At 51.2% G+C, this 20,920-nt stretch overlaps 2 protein-coding genes across 2 annotated transcripts; both read right to left on the reverse strand.

Moving 5' to 3' along the window:
- Nucleotides 1-392: 392 nt before the first annotated feature.
- Nucleotides 393-13,421, reverse strand: LOC100089426. Its single transcript, XM_029073375.1, has 6 exons — nucleotides 13,344-13,421; nucleotides 10,250-10,629; nucleotides 10,001-10,092; nucleotides 9,084-9,207; nucleotides 8,513-8,626; nucleotides 393-7,913 (listed from the first exon to the last, which is right to left on the reverse strand). The coding sequence occupies exons 2-6, from the start codon at nucleotides 10,557-10,559 to the stop codon at nucleotides 784-786; spliced, it is 7,770 nt and encodes a 2,589-aa protein (XP_028929208.1). The 5' UTR covers nucleotides 10,560-10,629; nucleotides 13,344-13,421; the 3' UTR covers nucleotides 393-783.
- Nucleotides 13,422-16,697: 3,276 nt separating this feature from the next.
- Nucleotides 16,698-19,248, reverse strand: LOC100077608 (E3 ubiquitin-protein ligase TRIM11-like). The gene is made up of 2 exons (XM_029072904.1): nucleotides 18,963-19,248; nucleotides 16,698-17,227 (listed from the first exon to the last, which is right to left on the reverse strand). Exons 1-2 carry the CDS (start codon nucleotides 19,246-19,248, stop codon nucleotides 16,698-16,700), a joined length of 816 nt encoding a protein of 271 aa, XP_028928737.1.
- Nucleotides 19,249-20,920: the final 1,672 nt, after the last annotated feature.

Here is a 20,920-nt window from a genome sequence, read left to right on the forward strand (position 1 = left end):
TTTAAATGTTATTGGGGAAGGGACAAGTTAATCGGGTTGGAAACAGTTCGTGTCCCTCATGGGGCCCGCAGCCTTTAATCACCCTTTTTACAGATGCGGGAACCGAAGCACAGAGAAGTGAAGTGATGTGCCCAAAGTCACACAGCAGACAAGTGGCAGAGTCAGAATTAGAACTCAGGGCCTTTCCATTCACTCAGTTAGTCATATTTATTGAGCACTTACTATGTGCAAAGCGTTGAACTAAGCGGTTGGGAGAGTACAGTATAACAGACACATTTCTGTCCACAGCGAGCTCACAGTCTAGAGGGGGCGACAGATATTAAATTACAGATATATATATATATATACACATATGCCTTCTAACTCCCAGGCCCGTGCTCTACAGTGGGTAAACTCACACTATTTCTCTACCTCTCTCTCCTCCCTCTTTTTTAACCATACTTGGCTGTCTTACCCTTTCTCCTCTCTGATGCTATCGCCCCACCAGCCCCAAAAGCTCGTCTCTATACCTCGATACCTCGATCTCATCTATCTCGCCACCGACAATTACCTCCCACCCCCCAAATCGTTACCGAAGACACATTCCCAAGAAGTCTAGGCATCGAATTATTTTGGAGTAAGAGGCCTAGCCCAAATGGACTCAGAGGAGTCTCAGCTTCATTCCGGAGAGAATACAATGCCTCCCCTAAAAATAAAGCCTTCTGGTATTAGGTTTCCTCTCCTGTGTGGATCCTTTGGTGTCTCTAAAGGTCAGTCGCATAAAATCCTTCTGACAACGCATCGTCAGGGTCCCTCCACTGTGTGGTTCCTCTGGGGGTTAGATTTGGGCTCTGGCATTTGGGGGATTTGTAAATTCTCTCCAGTATGGATGCACGGGTGCTTGGAGAGGTTGGAGCTCTGGTTGAAACCTTTCCCACACCTGGAGCATTTGTAAGGTTTCTCTCCATGGTGGACGCACTGATGTTTGGAGAGGTTGGAGCTCTGGTTGAAACCTTTCCCACACCTGGGGCATTTGTAAGGTTTCTCTCCATGGTGGACCCACTGATGTTTGGAGAGGTTAGAGCTATGGCTGAATTGTTCCCCACACCTGGGGCATTTGTGAGGTTTCTCTCCAGTGCGGACGCACTGATGCTTAGAGAGGTCAGAGCTATAGCTGAAACCTTCCCCACAGCTGGGACATTTATAAGGTTTCTCTCCAGTGTCGATGCATTGATGCTTGGAGAGGTTGGAGGTCTGGCTAAAGCCTTCCCCAAACCTGGGGCATTTGTGACGTTTCTCTCCACTGTGGGCACACTGATATTTGGAGAGGTCGGAATTATGGCTGAAGTCTTTCCCACACCTGGGGCATTTGTAAGGTTTCTCGCCAGTGTCGACGGACTGATGTTCGGAGAGGTTGGAAGTCTGGCTGAAGCCTTCCCCACACGTGGGACATTTGTAAGGTTTCTCCCCAGTGTCGATGCACTGATGTTTGGAGAGGTTGGAGCTGTGGCTGAAACCTTCCCCACACCTGGGACATTTATAAGGTTTCCCTCCAGTGTGGATGCATTGATGCTTGGAGAGGTTGGAGCTACAGCTGAAGCCTTCCCCACACCTGTGACATTTATAAGGTTTCTCTCCAGTGCGGACGCACTGATGTGTGGAGAGTTTGAAGGTCTCGCTGAAACCTTTCCCACACGTGGGGCATTTGTGAGGTTTCTCTCCAATGTGGGCACACTGATGTTTGGAGAGGCTGGAGTTATGGCTGAAGCCTTCCCCACAGCTGGGACATTTGTAAGGTTTCTCTCCAGGGTCGACGCACTGATGTTCGGAGAGGTTGGAGCCGCAACTGAAGGCTTCCCCACACCTGGGACATTTGTAAGGTTTCTCTCCAGTGTCGCTGCACTGATGTTTGGAGAGGTTGGAGCTGTGGCTGAAACCTTCCCCGCCCCTGGGACATTTGTAAGGTTTCCCTCCAGTGTGGATGCATTGATGCTTGGAGAGGTTGGAGCTACAGCTGAAGCCTTCCCCACACCTGTGACATTTGTAAGGTTTCTCTCCAGTGTGGATGCACTGATGTGTGGAGAGTTTGGAGGTCTGGCTGAAACCTTTCCCACACCTGGGGCATTTGTGAGGTTTCTCTCCAATGTGGGCACACTGATGTTTGGAGAGGTCGGAGTTATGGCTGAAGCCTTCCCCGCAGCTGGGACATTTGTAAGGTTTCTCTCCAGGGTCGACGCACTGATGTTCGGAGAGGTTGGAGCCGCAACCGAAGGCTTCCCCACACCTGGGACATTTGAAAGGTTTCTCTCCAGTGTGGACGCACTGGTGTTTGGAGAGGTCGGAATTATGGCCGAAGCCTTCCCCACACCTGGGACATTTGTAAGGTTTTTCTCCAGTGTCCATGCACTGGTGTTCGGAGAGGTTGGAGCCGCAACTGAAGGCTTCCCCCCACCTGGGACATTTGTAAGATTTCTCTCCAGTGTCGCTGCACTGATGTTTGGAGAGGTTGGAGTTATGGCTGAAGCCTTCCCCGCAGCTGGGACATTTGTAAGGTTTCTCTCCAGGGTCGACGCACTGATGTTCGGAGAGGTTGGAGCCGCAACCGAAGCCTTCCCCACACCTGGGACATTTGTAAGATTTCTCTCCAGTGTCGCTGCACTGATGTTTGGAGAGGTTGGAGCTGTGGCTGAAACCTTCCCCGCCCCTGGGACATTTGTAAGGTTTCCCTCCAGTGTGGATGCATTGATGCTTGGAGAGGTTGGAGCTACAGCTGAAGCCTTCCCCACACCTGTGACATTTGTAAGGTTTCTCTCCAGTGTGGACGCACTGATGTGTGGAGAGTTTGGAGGTCTGGCTGAAACCTTTCCCACACGTGGGGCATTTGTGAGGTTTCTCTCCATTGTGGGCACACTGATGTTTGGAGAGGTTGGAGTTATGGCTGAAGCCTTCCCCGCAGCTGGGACATTTGTAAGGCTTCTCTCCAGGGTCGACACACTGATGTTCGGAGAGGTTGGAGCCGCAACTGAAGGCTTCCCCACACCTGGGACATTTGTAAGGTTTCTCTCCAGTGTCGCTGCACTGATGTTTGGAGAGGTTGGAGTTATGGCCGAAGCCTTCCCCGCAGCTGGGACATTTGTAAGGCTTCTCTCCAGGGTCGACGCACTGATGTTCGGAGAGGTTGGAGCCGCAACTGAAGGCTTCCCCACACCTGGGACATTTGTAAGATTTCTCTCCAGTGTCGCTGCACTGATGTTTGGAGAGGTTGGAGCTGTGGCTGAAACCTTCCCCGCACCTGGGACATTTATAAGGTTTCCCTGCAGTGTGGATGCATTGATGCTTGGAGAGGTTGGAGCTACAACTGAAGCCTTCCCCACACCTGTGACATTTATAAGGTTTCTCTCCAGTGTGGACGCACTGATGTGTGGAGAGTTTGGAGGTCTTGCTGAAACCTTTCCCACACGTGGGGCATTTGTGAGGTTCCTCTCCAATGTGGGCACACTGATGTTTGGAGAGGTCGGAGTTATGGCTGAAGCCTTCCCCGCAGCTGGGACATTTGTAAGGTTTCTCTCCAGGGTCGACGCACTGATGTTCGGAGAGGTTGGAGCCGCAACTGAAGGCTTCTCCACACCTGGGACATTTGAAAGGTTTCTCTCCAGTGTCGATGCATTGATGCTTGGAGAGGTTGGAGGTCTGGCTAAAGCCTTCTCCAAACCTGGGGCATTTGTGACGTTTCTCTCCACTGTGGACGCACTGGTGTTTGGAGAGGTCGGAATTATGGCCGAAGCCTTCCCCACACCTGGGACATTTGTAAGGTTTTTCTCCAGTGTCCATGCACTGGTGTTCGGAGAGGTTGGAGCCGCAACTGAAGGCTTCCCCGCACCTGGGACATTTGTAAGATTTCTCTCCAGTGTCGCTGCACTGATGTTTGGAGAGGTTGGAGTTATGGCTGAAGCCTTCCCCGCAGCTGGGACATTTGTAAGGTTTCTCTCCAGGGTCGACGCACTGATGTTCGGAGAGGTTGGAGCCGCAACCGAAGGCTTCCCCACACCTGGGACATTTGAAAGGTTTCTCTCCAGTGTGGACGCACTGGTGTTTGGAGAGGTCGGAATTATGGCCGAAGCCTTCCCCACACCTGGGACATTTGTAAGGTTTCTCTCCAGTGTCCATGCACTGGTGTTCGGAGAGGTTGGAGCCGCAACTGAAGGCTTCCCCGCACCTGGGACATTTGTAAGATTTCTCTCCAGTGTCGCTGCACTGATGTTTGGAGAGGTTGGAGTTATGGCTGAAGCCTTCCCCGCAGCTGGGACATTTGTAAGGCTTCTCTCCAGGGTCGACGCACTGATGTTCGGAGAGGTTGGAGCCGCAACCGAAGCCTTCCCCACACCTGGGACATTTGTAAGATTTCTCTCCAGTGTCGCTGCACTGATGTTTGGAGAGGTTGGAGCTGTGGCTGAAAACTTCCCCGCCCCTGGGACATTTGTAAGGTTTCCCTCCAGTGTGGATGCATTGATGCTTGGAGAGGTTGGAGCTACAGCTGAAGCCTTCCCCACACCTGTGACATTTGTAAGGTTTCTCTCCAGTGTGGACGCACTGATGTGTGGAGAGTTTGGAGGTCTGGCTGAAACCTTTCCCACACGTGGGGCATTTGTGAGGTTTCTCTCCATTGTGGGCACACTGATGTTTGGAGAGGTTGGAGTTATGGCTGAAGCCTTCCCCGCAGCTGGGACATTTGTAAGGCTTCTCTCCAGGGTCGACACACTGATGTTCGGAGAGGTTGGAGCCGCAACTGAAGGCTTCCCCACACCTGGGACATTTGTAAGGTTTCTCTCCAGTGTCGCTGCACTGATGTTTGGAGAGGTTGGAGTTATGGCCGAAGCCTTCCCCGCAGCTGGGACATTTGTAAGGCTTCTCTCCAGGGTCGACGCACTGATGTTCGGAGAGGTTGGAGCCGCAACTGAAGCCTTCCCCACACCTGGGACATTTGTAAGATTTCTCTCCAGTGTCGCTGCACTGATGTTTGGAGAGGTTGGAGCTGTGGCTGAAACCTTCCCCGCACCTGGGACATTTATAAGGTTTCCCTCCAGTGTGGATGCATTGATGCTTGGAGAGGTTGGAGCTACAGCTGAAGCCTTCCCCACACCTGTGACATTTATAAGGTTTCTCTCCAGTGTGGACGCACTGATGTGTGGAGAGTTTGAAGGTCTCGCTGAAACCTTTCCCACACGTGGGGCATTTGTGAGGTTCCTCTCCAATGTGGGCACACTGATGTTTGGAGAGGTCGGAGTTATGGCTGAAGCCTTCCCCGCAGCTGGGACATTTGTAAGGTTTCTCTCCAGGGTCGACGCACTGATGTTCGGAGAGGTTGGAGCCGCAACTGAAGGCTTCTCCACACCTGGGACATTTGAAAGGTTTCTCTCCAGTGTCGATGCATTGATGCTTGGAGAGGTTGGAGGTCTGGCTAAAGCCTTCTCCAAACCTGGGGCATTTGTGACGTTTCTCTCCACTGTGGACGCACTGGTGTTTGGAGAGGTCGGAATTATGGCCGAAGCCTTCCCCACACCTGGGACATTTGTAAGGTTTTTCTCCAGTGTCCATGCACTGGTGTTCGGAGAGGTTGGAGCCGCAACTGAAGGCTTCCCCCCACCTGGGACATTTGTAAGATTTCTCTCCAGTGTCGCTGCACTGATGTTTGGAGAGGTTGGAGTTATGGCTGAAGCCTTCCCCGCAGCTGGGACATTTGTAAGGTTTCTCTCCAGGGTCGACGCACTGATGTTCGGAGAGGTTGGAGCCGCAACCGAAGGCTTCCCCACACCTGGGACATTTGAAAGGTTTCTCTCCAGTGTGGACGCACTGGTGTTTGGAGAGGTCGGAATTATGGCCGAAGCCTTCCCCACACCTGGGACATTTGTAAGGTTTCTCTCCAGTGTCCATGCACTGGTGTTCGGAGAGGTTGGAGCCGCAACTGAAGGCTTCCCCACACCTGGGACATTTGTAAGGTTTCTCTCCAGTGTCGCTGCACTGATGTTTGGAGAGGTTGGAGTTGTGGCTGAAGCCTTCCCCGCAGCTGGGACATTTGTAAGGCTTCTCTCCAGGGTCGACGCACTGATGTTCGGAGAGGTTGGAGCCGCAACTGAAGGCTTCCCCACACCTGGGACATTTGTAAGATTTCTCTCCAGTGTCGCTGCACTGATGTTTGGAGAGGTTGGAGCTGTGGCTGAAACCTTCCCCGCACCTGGGACATTTATAAGGTTTCCCTCCAGTGTGGATGCATTGATGCTTGGAGAGGTTGGAGCTACAGCTGAAGCCTTCCCCACACCTGTGACATTTATAAGGTTTCTCTCCAGTGTGGACGCACTGATGTGTGGAGAGTTTGAAGGTCTCGCTGAAACCTTTCCCACACGTGGGGCATTTGTGAGGTTTCTCTCCAATGTGGGCACACTGATGTTTGGAGAGGTCGGAGTTATGGCTGAAGCCTTCCCCGCAGCTGGGACATTTGTAAGGTTTCTCTCCAGGGTCGACGCACTGATGTTCGGAGAGGTTGGAGCCGCAACTGAAGGCTTCTCCACACCTGGGACATTTGAAAGGTTTCTCTCCAGTGTCGATGCATTGATGCTTGGAGAGGTTGGAGGTCTGGCTAAAGCCTTCTCCAAACCTGGGGCATTTGTGACGTTTCTCTCCACTGTGGGCACACTGATGTTTGGAGAGGTCGGAATTATGGCTGAAGTCTTTCCCACACCTGGGGCATTTGTAAGGTTTCTCTCCAGTGTGGATGCACTGATGTTTAGAGAGGTTGGAGCCGTAACTGAAGGCTTTCCCACAGCTGGGACATTTGTAAGGTTTCTCTCCAGTGTTGATGCACTGATGTTCGGAGAGGTTGGAGGTCTGGCTGAAACCTTCCCCACACCTGGGGCATTTGTGAGGTTTCTCTCCAGTGTGGTCACACTGATGTTTGGAGGAGTTGGAGTTATGGCTGAAGTCTCTCCCACACCTGGGGCGTTTGTTAGGTTTCTCTCCCACGTGAGTCCTCCGGTGCTGAACCAGGTTACCTTCCTCTTTAAATCCCTTTCTGCACTCAGGTCTTCTCTTGCAGGGCTTCTCTTCCGTATGCTTCCTCTGGTGCTGAACAAGTTTGGATTTTCGACAGAAGACCCTGCCACAGTCAGGGCATTTGTACCGTCTCTCTCCTGTGTGAATCCTCTGGTGTTGGATTAGCTTTAATTTCTGGTTGAAGCTTTTCCCACAGTGACATGGATAGGACCGCTCTCCTTTGTGGATTCTCTGGTGCATGGACAGGTTGCAGCTCTGACTGAATCCTTTTCCACACCTGGGGCACTTGTAGAGTTTCTCTGCCACGTGAGGCCTTCCCTGCAGGGTGAGGTTTGATTTCTGATGGAAGCTGCTTCTGCATTCACCCCTGTACGATTTCTCTCCCGCGTGAGTCCCTTGGTGGAGGATGAGTTTGGGTTTCTGAGAGCAACTTTTGCCAGAATCGTGGGGAAAAGGCTTCTCTTCCGAGCGGGTGAGCTGACGTTTAGGAAGCTTTGCGCTCCGACTGAAGCCTTTCCCAGGTTTGGGGCATTTGAAGGGCTTTTCTCTCTTGTGGTTCCTCAGGTGGAGGTGGAGGTCTGATTTCTGGCTGAAGCCTTTCCCACTCTCTCCATACTTGCGGGGGCTCCCTCCCTGGGGGTCTTTCTGCTGACTGTCGAGGCAGACCCTCCGGTGGATCCTCGTTTCGCCTCCATGCCCCGACGTGTCTCCCCGAGGGCTTTCAAGGAAGGAAGGAAGGCCCGACTTCTTCCTGCTCGGGTCTGGCTCATCCTCCCGGATTCCCCCGGGGTGGTCTTGAGCAGGTGCCTCTCCTTGGCACTGTTTGGAGGGCATCCCTACAGATTCCTCACCCTGAGGAATTTTGTCACGACTCTCCCTTGGATTTCCTGCAGGAAAAAATGAGATCGATCAATCAGTCAGTAGTATTTATCGAGCCGTTGGAAGAGTACGGTAGAAAAGATGGAGGCTATGACGTGGGGGGAAGAAAAAGTTATTTGGGAAGACCCGTAGGAGGACGGATGTCAAAAGGGTTCCACAGTCGGGGAGCGCTGTGGCCTTGCAGATTTGAGTTCCGTTCAGGACCATAATGGTTCTGTAATTTATTTCACTGAATGTCAGTCTGCCCTTCTAGACAGTAAGCTTGTTGTGGGCAGGGAATGCATCTCTTCTATCATTATATTGTACTCCCCTAAGCGCTTAGTACAGTACTCTGTACTGTGGCTGAGTGACTGAAATATGTAGAATGTGCCTCCTCCCTGAAGTCTGGGAATGTTTGTTGATGGATGGATTGATTGAAAGGCTTTCTAACACTTTCCTCCCAGAGGGAGTATGGGAACAACTCCCCTCCCTTCTAATGCCACAGGGGGAAAACTTGGGAAAGAAATACCAAATCCAGGCACCCACTGGGCTCTGGAGAGGGTTGGGGGGACAGAGACCCAGTGATGGCCAGCCAAGGGTAACCAGGGTGACTAAGTGTGGTTCTCACCTGTTGGGGCTGTTCTCGCATTCTCCCCTTCCTCGACCGTGGGGAGGTTGGGGCCACCTGGCTCTTCACTGAACTCTATCCAGGTCTTCAGATCCACTTCAGGACATGGAATTCCTATCGGGGGAAAGGAAAGAAGGGAGATTCATTCAACAGTATTTATTGGGCGCTTGCTATGTGCAGAGCACTGTACTAAGCGCTTGGAATGTACAATTCGGCAACAGGTAGAGACAATCCCTGCCCAATGACGGGCTTGCGGTCTAACCGGGATGACTGCACTATAACAGAAGTGGTATTTGTTAAGTGCTTATTATGTGCTAGGCACTGTCCTAAGCGGTGGGAGAGATATAGGGTGAGAAACGAGCGGTTAGTACAGTGCTCTGCACAGAGTAAGCGCTCGATAAATACGATTGACGATTGGGTAGATCCGAGGCGGCTGTTAATTCTGTCGTACTGGACTCTCCCAAGTGCTTAGTACAGTGCTCTGCACGTAGTAAACGCTCAGTAGATACCACCGATAGACTGACTGATCCTGGGAAGCACCCCAGAAACCCAGGCTGGCCCAGCTCCTTACCCAGAAGCACCACATTCCTGTAGTTTTCCCCCATGACGTCCTGGTAGAGGACCTTCTGAGAGGGATCCAAACACTCCCACTCCTCCCGGGAAAAAGACACAGCTACATCTTCAAACAGCACCGGCTGAAACAACAGGTCCGCCCACCCGTCAGTGACGGAAGAGAAAGAGCGAGCAGAAGAAATGGAGGCTGGAATGGAGGGGGAGAAGCAGTGTGGCCCGGTGGATACAGCACAGGGCTGGGAGTCAGAAGGACCTGGGTTCTAATCCCAGCTCTGCCACTTGTCTGCTGTGTGACCTTGGCCAAGTCACTTCACTTCTCTGGGCCTCAATTTCCTCATCTGTAAAATGGGGGGTAAGAGAGTGAGTCCTATGTGGGAAAGGGACTGTGTCCAACCCAATTACGATTATTATTACCTGTTGGTTGGGCAGATCCCAGCCTTTTGGGAATGCCGGTCTACTCTACCATTTCCTCTAATCCTAGTCTATTGACCGACCTCTCCCTGTAGACTGTAAGCTTCTTGTGGGCAATCAATCAGTCATTTATTGAGCGCTTACTGTGTGCAGCGCACTGTACTAAGCACTTGGGAGGGTACAATATAACAACAGAACAGAGTTGGTAGACGTATTCCCTGCCCACAGTGAGCTTACGGTCTACAGCAGGAGAGGATTCTATCGACTCAGTCATATTGTACTTTTCCAAGTGCTCAGTCCAGTGCTCTGCACACAGTAAGCGCTCCGTAAGTAGCACTGATTGAACGGAAGGCAGCAAAGTAGCCGGATGAAATGCCAGTGACGCCTTTCCATTCCACTGCCCTGGGATGCGGTATCTAAGTGCAATGGGACAGAGCAAGGACGGGGATGTCTCATATTTGGGGGAGTTGGAGGGGCGTGGGGGGCAAAGAGACCCTTGCTCACCTGAGACCCATCTGGAAGAAGGGAGGATGCTTCCCCTAAGTCATTCTTGCTCCCCCGATGAGGCAGGCCAGGAATCCAGAGAACATCCAAAACTAAGAAGAGAGAAAGATGGGCCTTTAAGGTGGCTTTCTAATCTTCGGAATCGTGTCATGAATCTCTCTCTTGGGTACTCGGGACTCCTCTGCTGACCACGCTCTCCGATCCCCTGAGGAAGTCGCTACTCTCCTCCCTCGGTCAGCTGTCCCTCACCTTTCTCCTGCTTAATTTGGGTCGCATCCTCCGGCAGAGCTACCGCCTCGCCTCCTTTCAAGTGCTTCATCCGCCCCCGGGTTCCCATGTCTCCGGGCCGGGCAGGAGGGTTCAAAAGTGCTCTGGCAACCCCGGGATCTGCTCCTCTTGGAGTCTTTCTGTTCTCAGCCACAGGAGGTGAGGGCTCCTGAAGTTGTTCGAGGGTCTTGTTGAGTGGGGGGGCACTTTTCGGTACAGAGCCGCTCCCCGGTGAGACACGTCTGTGTCCTTGGGGGACGTCCTCCCCCAGATTCATCCTTGGACATTCCATCTGTGTCTCCAAAACCTGGATCAAGGGATGCAAAGCGCTCTCCAGTGACTCTGCTAACACCTTCTCAAACCTGCCCAATAAATAACAAGGATCATTACAGCTTCGATTAAGTGCTATAAACACCCCTAGATCTTTCCAGCCCTAAAGAGTCTTCCAATCCCTTAAACCAGCTCTCCAGACTTCTTCACAACTCTCCTTTTTCTCAGCCTGCCAGATCTGGACCCAGTGGAAAAGGGGAGTTTTCTCTTGGAGTTGCTAGTGACGACAGGGACTGTATCTGTTACCGATTTGTACATTCCAAGCGCTCAGTACAGTGCTCTGCACATAGTAAGCACTCAATAAATACTATTGGATGAATGAATGAATGAACTCCTGGCGGGCACCCAATTTCCTTACATCTGGGAAGGAGCACGGCCCAACCGATAGGGCACAGACATTGGACTCAGAAGGACCTGGGTGAGAAGCAGCGTAGCTCAGTGGAAAGAGCCTGGGCTTGGGAGTTCGAGGACATGGGTTCTAATCCCGGCTCTGCCGCTTGTCAGCTGTGTGACCGTGGGCAAATCGCTTCACTTCTCTATGCCTCAGTTCCCTCATCTGTAAAATGGGGGTGAAGACAGCCCTACGTGGGACAACCTGATTACCTTGAACCTACCCCAGCGCTTGGAACAGTGCTCGGCACATAGTAAGTGCTTCACAAATACCAACATTATCATTACTATTATTATTCCCAGCTCTGTCACTTGTCTGCTGTGTGACCTTGGAGAAGTCACTTTGCTGCTCTGGGCCTCAATTACCTCCATCTGCAAAATGGGGATTAAGACTGGGAGCCCCCTGTGGAACAGGGACCGTGGCCAACCTGATTTGCTGGGATCTACCCCAGTGCTTAGAACAGTGCTTGGCACATGGTAACAAATACCATCATTACTCTTATTAGCTAAGGGGGCGGGAATGTAGCCGGGCTTGTGCAGTTGCCATAGCGACAGAACTTGGCGTGTCCAGGTTCCTAGAGAAGCAGCGTGGCTCGGTGGAAAGAGCCCGGGCTTGGGAGTCAGAGGTCATGGGTTCGAATCCCGGCTCTGCCCCTTGTCAGCTGTGGGACTGTGGGCAAGTCACTGAACTTCTCTGGGCCTCAGTTCCCTCATCTGTAAAATGGGAATGAAGACTGTGAGCCTCATGTGGGACCACCTGATGACCCTGTATCTCCCCCAGCGCTTAGAACAGTGTTCTGCACATAGTAAGGGCTTAACAAATACCAACATTATTATTATTATTATTCCAATTGGCTGCCCCTCCCTATTCCCCCCCGCGAGCCCTCGGGCTTCTCGAGGCGGCTCTACTGCGCAGGCGCAAAGGGGGGCGCCTCCAAACTACATTTCCCAGAAGCCCCCGGGCAGCGCGCCCAGGCGGAACGCAGCCGGAAGCGCTCCACTTCCGGCTTCCGCCCTCCAGGTCGCCAGGACTTCCGCCCTACCTGGGCTCGCCTCTCCCAACCCCGGAAGTTACTCCATGGCATTTAAGAACAATGATAATGATGGCATTTGTTAAGCGCTTATTATGTGCCAAGCACTGTTCTAAGCGCTGGGGGCGATACAAGGTGATGAGGTGGTCCCACAGAGTAATAATAATGTTGGTATTGGTTAAGCGCTTACTATGTGCAGGGCACTGTTCTAAGCGCTGGGGGAGATACAGGGTCATCAGGTGGTCCCACATGAGGCTCACAGTCTTCATCCCCATTTTCCAGATGAGGGAACTGAGGCCCAGAGAAGTGAAGTGACTTGCCCACAGCCACCCAGCTGACACCTCTCTCGCCCCGCTCCGGTCTATTCTTCACTCCGCTGCCCGGCTCATCTTCCCGCAGAAACGATCTGGGCATGTCACTCCCCTTCTTAAACAACTCCAGTGGTTGCCTATCGACCTCCGCTCCAGACAAAAACTCCTCACTCTAGGCTTCGAGGCTCTCCGTCACCTTGCCCCTTCCTACCTCTCCTCCCTTCTCTCTTTCTACCGCCCACCCCGCACGCTCCGCTCCTCCGCCGCCCACCTCCTCGCCGTCCCTCGGTCTCGCCCATCCCGCCGTCGACCCCCGGGTCGCGTCCTCCCGCGGTCCCGGAACGCCCTCCCTCCTCACCTCCGCCAAACTGATTCTCTTTCCCTCTTCAAAACCTTACTTAAAAATCACCTCCTCCAAGAGGCCTTCCCAGACTGAGCTCCTCTTCCCCCTCTACTCCCTCTGCCATCCCCCCTTTACCTCTCCGCAGCTAAAGCCTCATTTTCCCCTTTTCCCTCTGCTCCTCCACCTCTCCCTTCCCATCCCCACAGCACTGTACCCGTCCGCTCAACAGTATATATTTTCATTACCCTATTTATTTTGTTAATGAATTGTACATCGCCTCGATTCTATTTAGTTGCCATCGGTTTTTACGAGATGTTCTTCCCCTCGACGCTGTTTAGTGCCATCGTTCTCGTCTGTCCGTCTCCCCCGATTAGACCGTAAGCCCGTCAAACGGCAGGGACCGTCTCTATCTGTTGCCGACTTGTTCATCCCAAGCGCTTAGCACAGTGCTCTGCACATAGTAAGCGCTCAATAAATACTATTGAATGAAAAGTGGCAGAGCCGGAATTCGAACCCATGACCTCTGACTCCCAAGCCCGGGCTCTTTCCGCCGCTGTATCTCCCCCAGCGCTTAGAACAGTGCTCGGCACATAGTAAGCGCTTAACAAATACCAACATTATTATTATTTGGGACCTGCCCTGTGCCCACCCTGATTAATAACATATAATACCATATATATAATATGAGCTCGTTGGGGGGCGAGGAGGGTCTCTGTTGCCGAATTGTCCGTTCCCAGCGCTTAGGGTAGTGCTCTGCACATCGTCAGCGCTCCATAAATACGATGGAATGATCCTCCATCTTTGTGGCTGCCCTGGGCGGACACCGCCTCCAACATTTCCCCCCCAACCCCGCCCCCAGAGCCGGGTCGCTGCGGCGGGGGGCTCACGGAGGCAGGAGGGCTTCCAGGAGGCGGTGACAGCCGAGCTCCCCGACCCTCGGGCCGCTCCGGAGCCGCGGGGCAGAAGCTCCCCCCTGTGCGCATGCGCCCCACCTCCACTCATTCACTCATCCCTTCATTCATTCATTCAATAATATTTACTGAGCGCTGCCTAGGTGCAGAGCACTGGGCTAAGCGCTTGGAACGCACAATTAATAATAATAATAACGTTGGTATTTGTTAAGCGCTTACTATGTGCCGAGCACTGTTCTAAGCGCTGGGGTAAACACAGGGGAATCAGGTTGTCCCACGTGGGGCTCACACTTAATCCCCATTTTACAGATGAGGGAACTGAGGCCCAGAGAAGTGAAGTGACTTGCCCACAGTCACACAGCTGACAAGTGGCAGAGCTGGGATTCGAACTCATGAGCCCTGACTCCAAAGCCCGTGCTCTTTCCACTGCGCCACGCTGTTTCTCTAGGCAACAGAGACGGTCCCTGCCCATTGACGGGCGCACAGTCTAATCCCTTCATTCATTCGTTCGTTCATTCTGTACTATTCATTCATTCAATAGTATTTATTCAATAGTATTCATTCAATAGTATTCAATAGTATTGATTGAGCGCTTCCTATGTGCAGAGCACTGGACTAAGCGCTTGGAATGGACAACTGGGCAACAGAGAGAGATCATCCCTGCCCGATGACGGCCTTACATTCATTCATTCAATAATATTTACTGAGCGCTGCCTATGTGCAGAGCACTGGACTAAACGCTTGGAATGGACAATGGGACCGAAGGGCCCCTCCCACCCCCGGGTTCATTCATTCATAAATGGTATTTATTGAGCACTTCCTATGTGCAGAGCACTGGACTAAGCGCTTGGAATGGACAATTCGGCAACAGAGAGAGACGGTCCCTGCCCCATGACGGGCTCACAGTCTAATAGGGGGAGACAGATGGACAAAAAACAAGACAACTTAATCACAATAAATAAAATCAAGGGGATTGACACCTCATTAACAATTTATTGAGCGCTTACTGCATGCAGAGCATGCATTCGTTTATCTCATGGTATTGCCGCCTGCCTACTTGTTTTGCTTTGCTGTCCGCCTCCCCCGTTTAGATTGGGAGCCCGTCGTTGGGCAGGGATGGGCTCTCTCTGTTACCCATTGTCCATTCCTAGCGCTTAGTAATGTTACGGATTTTTGTCAGAGAAACGACTCTGATCTCGCAGTGACATGAGAGGGTTTCATGACCTTGGTGTAGAAATGAACAGACTCAAGACAGCGAGCCCAGAGAGCAGGAAAGGCCGGAAAGAGGCTGCCCCCTGTTCACTCCAGGGAGGTACAAGGGACGAACAGCCCCGAGCCGTCCCCAACCCGCTACCTTTATTTGCAATCATTTCCGCATTCCACGCGACCGCAATTCTTCCAGTGTGCACCCCAAATCCCCAAATCCCCAAATCCCCAAATCCCACCCAATCCCCTTGTTGCCCGGAACTCCAACCTCCATTCAGAACCAGTTCTTAGGAGTGGTCCTTATAAGTAATGTAATTGTCACATCCTTACCCAAATTTAACTGATTGATTACCACAGGAAAGAGATTAAATGGAGACAGGCTGTCTAGCACAATATTGGAAGGTGATAGAATGGAGACAGGATGGTCAATTGCCTAGTACAATATGGGGAAACGGAACAGAGACAGGATGGTAAATCGTCCAGTACAGTAATAATGATAATGATGTTGGTATTTGTTAAGCGCTTACAATGTGCATAGCACTGTTCTAAGCGCTGCGGGAGATACAGTGGGAGGGAGAAAGATATTGAATCCCCATTTTACAGCTGAGGAAAGTGAGGCACAGAGCAGATAAATGCTTTCAAAGTCACACAGCCGGCAAGTAAGGGAGCCTGGATTAAAACCCAGGCCCCTGTTCTTTCCATTTGGTCATGACACTTCTTTTCAAAACCTTTCCAAAATGATGTTTCCTTCAGAAAATCTACTCCAATTAATTTTCCCCTCTGCCTCTGAGCTCTCTCAACCACCCATAGCCCTTAGTTGCATACTTGTAGAATTCAACTTATGTAAGAATTAATCAAGATTCAGACTATAAGAACCCCAAAGGACAGATAATATGTCTAATTCCCACCTATGTATTCTCTCCCAGTGTTTAATAAAGTGGTCTGCATACAGTAAGCACTTAGTAAGTACCACTATTAAAACATAACCACCTTCCATTAAAATTATTGCAATTCTACCCTGCTAAATTGTAAACTTGAGATCAGGGGAATTCCACTGTACCCTTCCAAGTGCTTGGTACAGTGTTCTGCACACAGTTGGGTGCTCAAAGAATTGATTGATTATTAGGCAGGGTCACTAGGGACAACCACCGTTTTACTCCCGATGAGGTAAAAGTTACCCTTCTATAGAACCTCTCTGACTCAACAGATGAGAGATGAGAAAATGGTTTCTGATTCCCAACATTTTGAGTTAGACGCAGTCTTTCAGAATGGAGGGTCCTGCTTTAGCTTATGATTTAGGCTTATGCTTAGGGAAGTGCTGAAACTTTAGTGAATGTAAAAAGGAAATTAAACGATCTCCCTCTTTTCCCTAGGTATACACTCCCTATCTCTCTCCCCAGTAGATCAGGGCAGAGGGGTCTGACTTTTTTATAATATTGGTTAAGCTTATTTAGAATATTAAGTTTACCATACTGTTTTAAGATATATGTCAAGCACTGTCCTCGGCACCGAGGAAGAAACAAATTGATCAGGTGGGACACAGTCCCTGTCCCACATGGGTAGCATTGAATCCCCATTTTAGAGTTGATGAAAGTGAGGCCCAGAGAGGTGAAGTAAACTGCCCAAGGTCACCCAGCAAGTGCACAACTGGCAGGACAGGATTAGAACCCAGGCCCCCTGCCTCCCAGGCCCGGGTTCTTTCCCCTTGGCCACGCTGCTTCTGACACTGTGATCCAATTTGGGTCACACGGACTGTTCTCGTTCCCCACGGACCCGACCCATCCCTCAGCGCCGCTTGCTGAGCGAGGCTCTCACCCCCCCGGGGTCTGATCCCGACCCAGACGACCGGGGTGTTGGAGGGGCGTCCGGATCACGACGAAGAAGGGGTGGCTCGACTAGGCCCCCGGCCTACACCGGACAGATGTTCAGGGTTGCCTCGCTCTCCCTCTCTATCCCGGAACAGAAGAAAGGGCGCAGAGGCCCCCGGAAGGAGCCGTTGGCAAACGTGTAGACGTAGGTCCCGTCGGTGAGGTTGTAGAAGGTGACATCTCCGGCTTCCACGTCCACGAAGACCCCTACCCGCAGCGGGGGCCGGACCATGTGGAGGTTGATCCTGTGGGCACCACAGGCCCAGTACTGGGTCCCGTCCCTCAGGCTCAACACCCAGTACCCGGCTGCGGGGGACAGTTCGATCTTGCCCTTCCGATTCACAGAGTCCCTGCAGACCCCCAGGTCCCACTGGGTCCTCCCGGCCACCTCCACCTCCCAGTAGTGGACCCCGGACGTGAGGCTCGGGACCCCCAGGACACAGGGGGTATCGTAAAACCTCTCCGGGTTGTTGGGGACGTTCCAGGGTACGGTCCCGCACCTCACGCTCCTCCGGTCCTCGGACAGGATCAGGTAGGGATTCGCCGTGTCCACGTCTAGGGTCATGTCCACTGCAGAGAAAGGAGGGTGGGCTTAGTATTATCGTTAATTTGTTCATATGATCATTAATAGTTTGTTAATGATAATTTCACTTATTCTATTAATGTCTGCCTCTCCCTCAGACTGTATTATTATTAGACTGATTGAGTGGGCTTAGTATTATCATTATTAATTTGTTCATAAGATCATTAATAGTTTGTTAATGATAATTTCACTTATTCTATTCATGTCTGCCTCCCCCTCAGACTGTATTAGGCTGTATTATTATTAGACTGATTGACTAATAATACTAACTGTGGTGTTTGTTAAACGCTTACTATTATTTATAGTAATGTCTGTCTCCTCCATTAGACTGTAAACTGCTGTGGGCAAGGAATGTGTCTGCTTACTGTTACATTGTACTCTCCCAAGCGCTTAGTACAGTGGTCTGCAAACAGTGAGCACTCAAAAAATGCAACTGACTGACTAATCATAACTGTGGTATTTGTTAAACGCTTACTATGTTCCAGGCACTGTACTGAGGGCTGGGGTGGATACAGGCAAATAAGGAAGCTCTGTTCTACGCGCTGGGATAGATGCACGTTCATAAGTTTGACCTCATGACGCACGGGGCTCACAGACTAAGTAGGAGGGAGAACAGGTATTGAGTTCCCATTTTACAGTTGAGGAAACAGGCACAGAGAAGTGAAGTGACTGGGTCCCACAGCGAGAAATTGGCAGAACAGAATTGGAACCCAGGTCCCCTGACTCTTTCCACACTGCTTCTGGCTTAGTTTGGGATCTCTGGCCTGGGGAGTGGGTGGTCCCAAGGAAGGAGGCGGATGGGCACACAGATCCCCCAAAAGCCTGGAAAGAGCCTGGGCTTGGGAGTCAGAGGTCATGGGTTCGTATGCCGGCTCTGCCGCTTGTCAGCTGGGTCACTGTGGGCAAGTCACTTCACTTCTCTGGGCCTCGGTTCCCTCATCTGTAAAATGGGGATGAAGACCGTGAGCCTCACGTGGGACAATCTGATTCCCCTGTATCTCCCCCAGCACTTAGAACAGTGGTCTGCACATAGTAAGCACTTAACAAATACCAACATTATTATTATTATTTTTTTTATTCTCCCGGGACCTCCATGTCTCGCTTGTAATGGGGGAAGTGAGTAAGTAGTCCATCATGGAGGACAATAAAGGTAGAGGAGAATAAGATAGAGGAGAAGAAAGAAAGAAGGAGAACGAGAAGAAGGAGGTGATGGAGGAGGAGAAAAAGCAGTCTGAGTAGGAGGGAGAACAGGAATTGACACCCCATTTAATAGATGAGGAAACGGAATCACGGTGAGCTCACCTCCTCCTAACTGAGCCCCCCCTTTCCCTCTGCTCCCCGTCCCTTCCCCTCCCCGCCCCCGCTCTTCCCCCTTCCCCTCCTTGCCCCCTGCTCATCTCCTTGATTCTATTTATCTTGATGATGTCTTGTTTTATTCAGTTTTGCTTTGCCGTCTCTCTTCCCCGTTTAGACCGTGAGCCCGTCGTTGGGCAGGGATGGTCTCTATCGGTTGCCCAGTTGTCCATTTCAAGAGCTTAGTCCACTGCTGTGCACACAGTAAGCGCTCAGTAAATACTATTGAGTGAATGAATGAATGAAAGTGACGTGCACACTGCAGACAAATGACGGAGCCGGGATGAGACTCCCAGGCCTGGGCTCTTTCCACTCGACCACGGTGCTTTCCATCCTTCTCCCACTTGGTGTTTAGGCCCATTCACTTACCCCTGAACCTCTGGAGGCCATCCATCATTCTCAGGCTCCTCTCCAGGTGGGGACTGTACTGCCTAATGATCTCTGACAGCTTCTCCAACCTCCTGTTGGCCCGGAGGCTTATCATCTGGGAGTTACTTCTGCATTCCGGGCAGGGAAACACCTCCTCTAGGCTGGTCCTTGCCCACTTGGCGATACAGGGATGGCAGAAGATGTGTCCACATGGTACAGAAACGGGACTGAAAAAGTAGTCCAGGCAGATGGGGCAGATCACTTCTTCCTGGAAACTTCGGGCCATGGTTCCTGTGGAGAGATGGAGGAAAAAAAAGCATATGTCTGTTTGTTGTTTTTATTGTACTCTCCAAGCGCTTAGGATAGTGCTTTGCACACAGTAAGCGCTCTGTCAATATGCTTGAATGAATCAAGATTCGGTCTTAACTACTGGGACGCTTCACAGACCGAGGGGAATCACCAGGTTCCACACGACAGCTGTAATTTTGTCCCCACCTTGTAGCTGCTGGCGTTAAGTGGTCGCTGGCTTCAGCTCCTCCCCCTCCGTCCCCCCAAAACCCAGATCGTCACATGGGTAGTGGGATGGTAGAAAATGGCGTTGATGGTCACCCCAGGTCATCATGGTCGATCTTGAAAGGTTTCTAGTGACAGATCCAGTTCACGAGCTCTTGGCTGACCTCAACTCGATCAATCAATCGATCAATCAATGGTATGTATTGAATGTTTACTATGTACAGAGCACCGTAGTGAGCGCTTGAGACTTCCACACACAAGCAAAATCAAACAGCCGTTGTTCGGAAGGTTTTTTTTCCTGCCAAACAGCAACTCCAACTCTGTAGCTCTGAAGTGGATAGAAGAAGGTTGTGCTCTCTGCAGAAATCATTAAGAAATCAGCCTGAGCCAAATTGATCCCTTGGATTTAGAATCTGGACACGGTCCCGCTACTCTCCTCAAAAGAAAGGGGCCGAAACCCCTTTGGGGGTCTCCAACTGCTAGAAAGACTTTGACTTTCCACAGGGAATACTCACCTATCTGGCTTCAGAAGCCTAAATTCTCCTTTTCTGTCTCCCTCCTTGAGAGAAAATGGGAAAATGGGAGAAAATCCACCTCAGTAGTTCTGGGATTCCGGCTTTCAGCTCCCTCGCCAATACTGCCTGAGTTGGAATAGAGATAGAAGCCAGAGATCTTTCTCTCCTTCCTCAAACTGGTGGCTCACAAGACTTAACGTGTCTCTGTGGACACCAGCCCCTTTTTAGGATTTAGAATAAACATCCAAACTCAAACGGGAGTTGTGTGAACTCCAAGAACCATAACAACGGGGAGTGGGGGCTTCACGGGTTCAAAATGGTGTGAACCCGCTGAGTTGATCTGGGAGAGTTTGCAAAAGCGACCTTCTTTTGAAAAGCACTAGGCCCCAACTGGGCTGGGTTACCATTTAGTCCTCTCTGAGAATTTCCAGCAGTATTTTGAATCTTTTATAGGGCTTTTATTTTCCTGCTAGAGATCCAGGTAGGGAATAGCTTCTTCTCAGACTGAGGGCAGGGATGGACTGGAGACTGATAAGCACAGGGCTTCTCCCAAAAAGCAAGGTCCTAACTTGATAAAATATAACACGAGAAGCAGCATGGCCTAGTGGATACGGCACGGCCTGGAAGTCGAAGGACTTCGCTAGTCATCTGCTGTGTGGCTTGGGGCAAGTCGTTTAATTTCTCTGGTCCTTAGAGAAGTGGCGGAACAGGGATTAGAACCCAGGTCCTCTAACTCCCAGGCCTCATCACTAGGCCACGTTGCTCCTATAGAAGTCCCATCTAGTTCAACAGATACCTGATGGAAAGAGGTGCAAACAGAATGAAAACTTGGTTTTCATTCCAGTTTAACCAGACACACCTGAAACTGCACATATTCTGGAGTGTGAAATAGTGTTTCCTGGCCCTCACTGATTAATTCATTTGGCTCCT

Source organism: Ornithorhynchus anatinus, chromosome 10 (genome assembly GCF_004115215.2).
Source record: "Ornithorhynchus anatinus isolate Pmale09 chromosome 10, mOrnAna1.pri.v4, whole genome shotgun sequence".
In the NCBI taxonomy this organism is placed as follows: Eukaryota; Metazoa; Chordata; class Mammalia; order Monotremata; family Ornithorhynchidae; genus Ornithorhynchus; species Ornithorhynchus anatinus.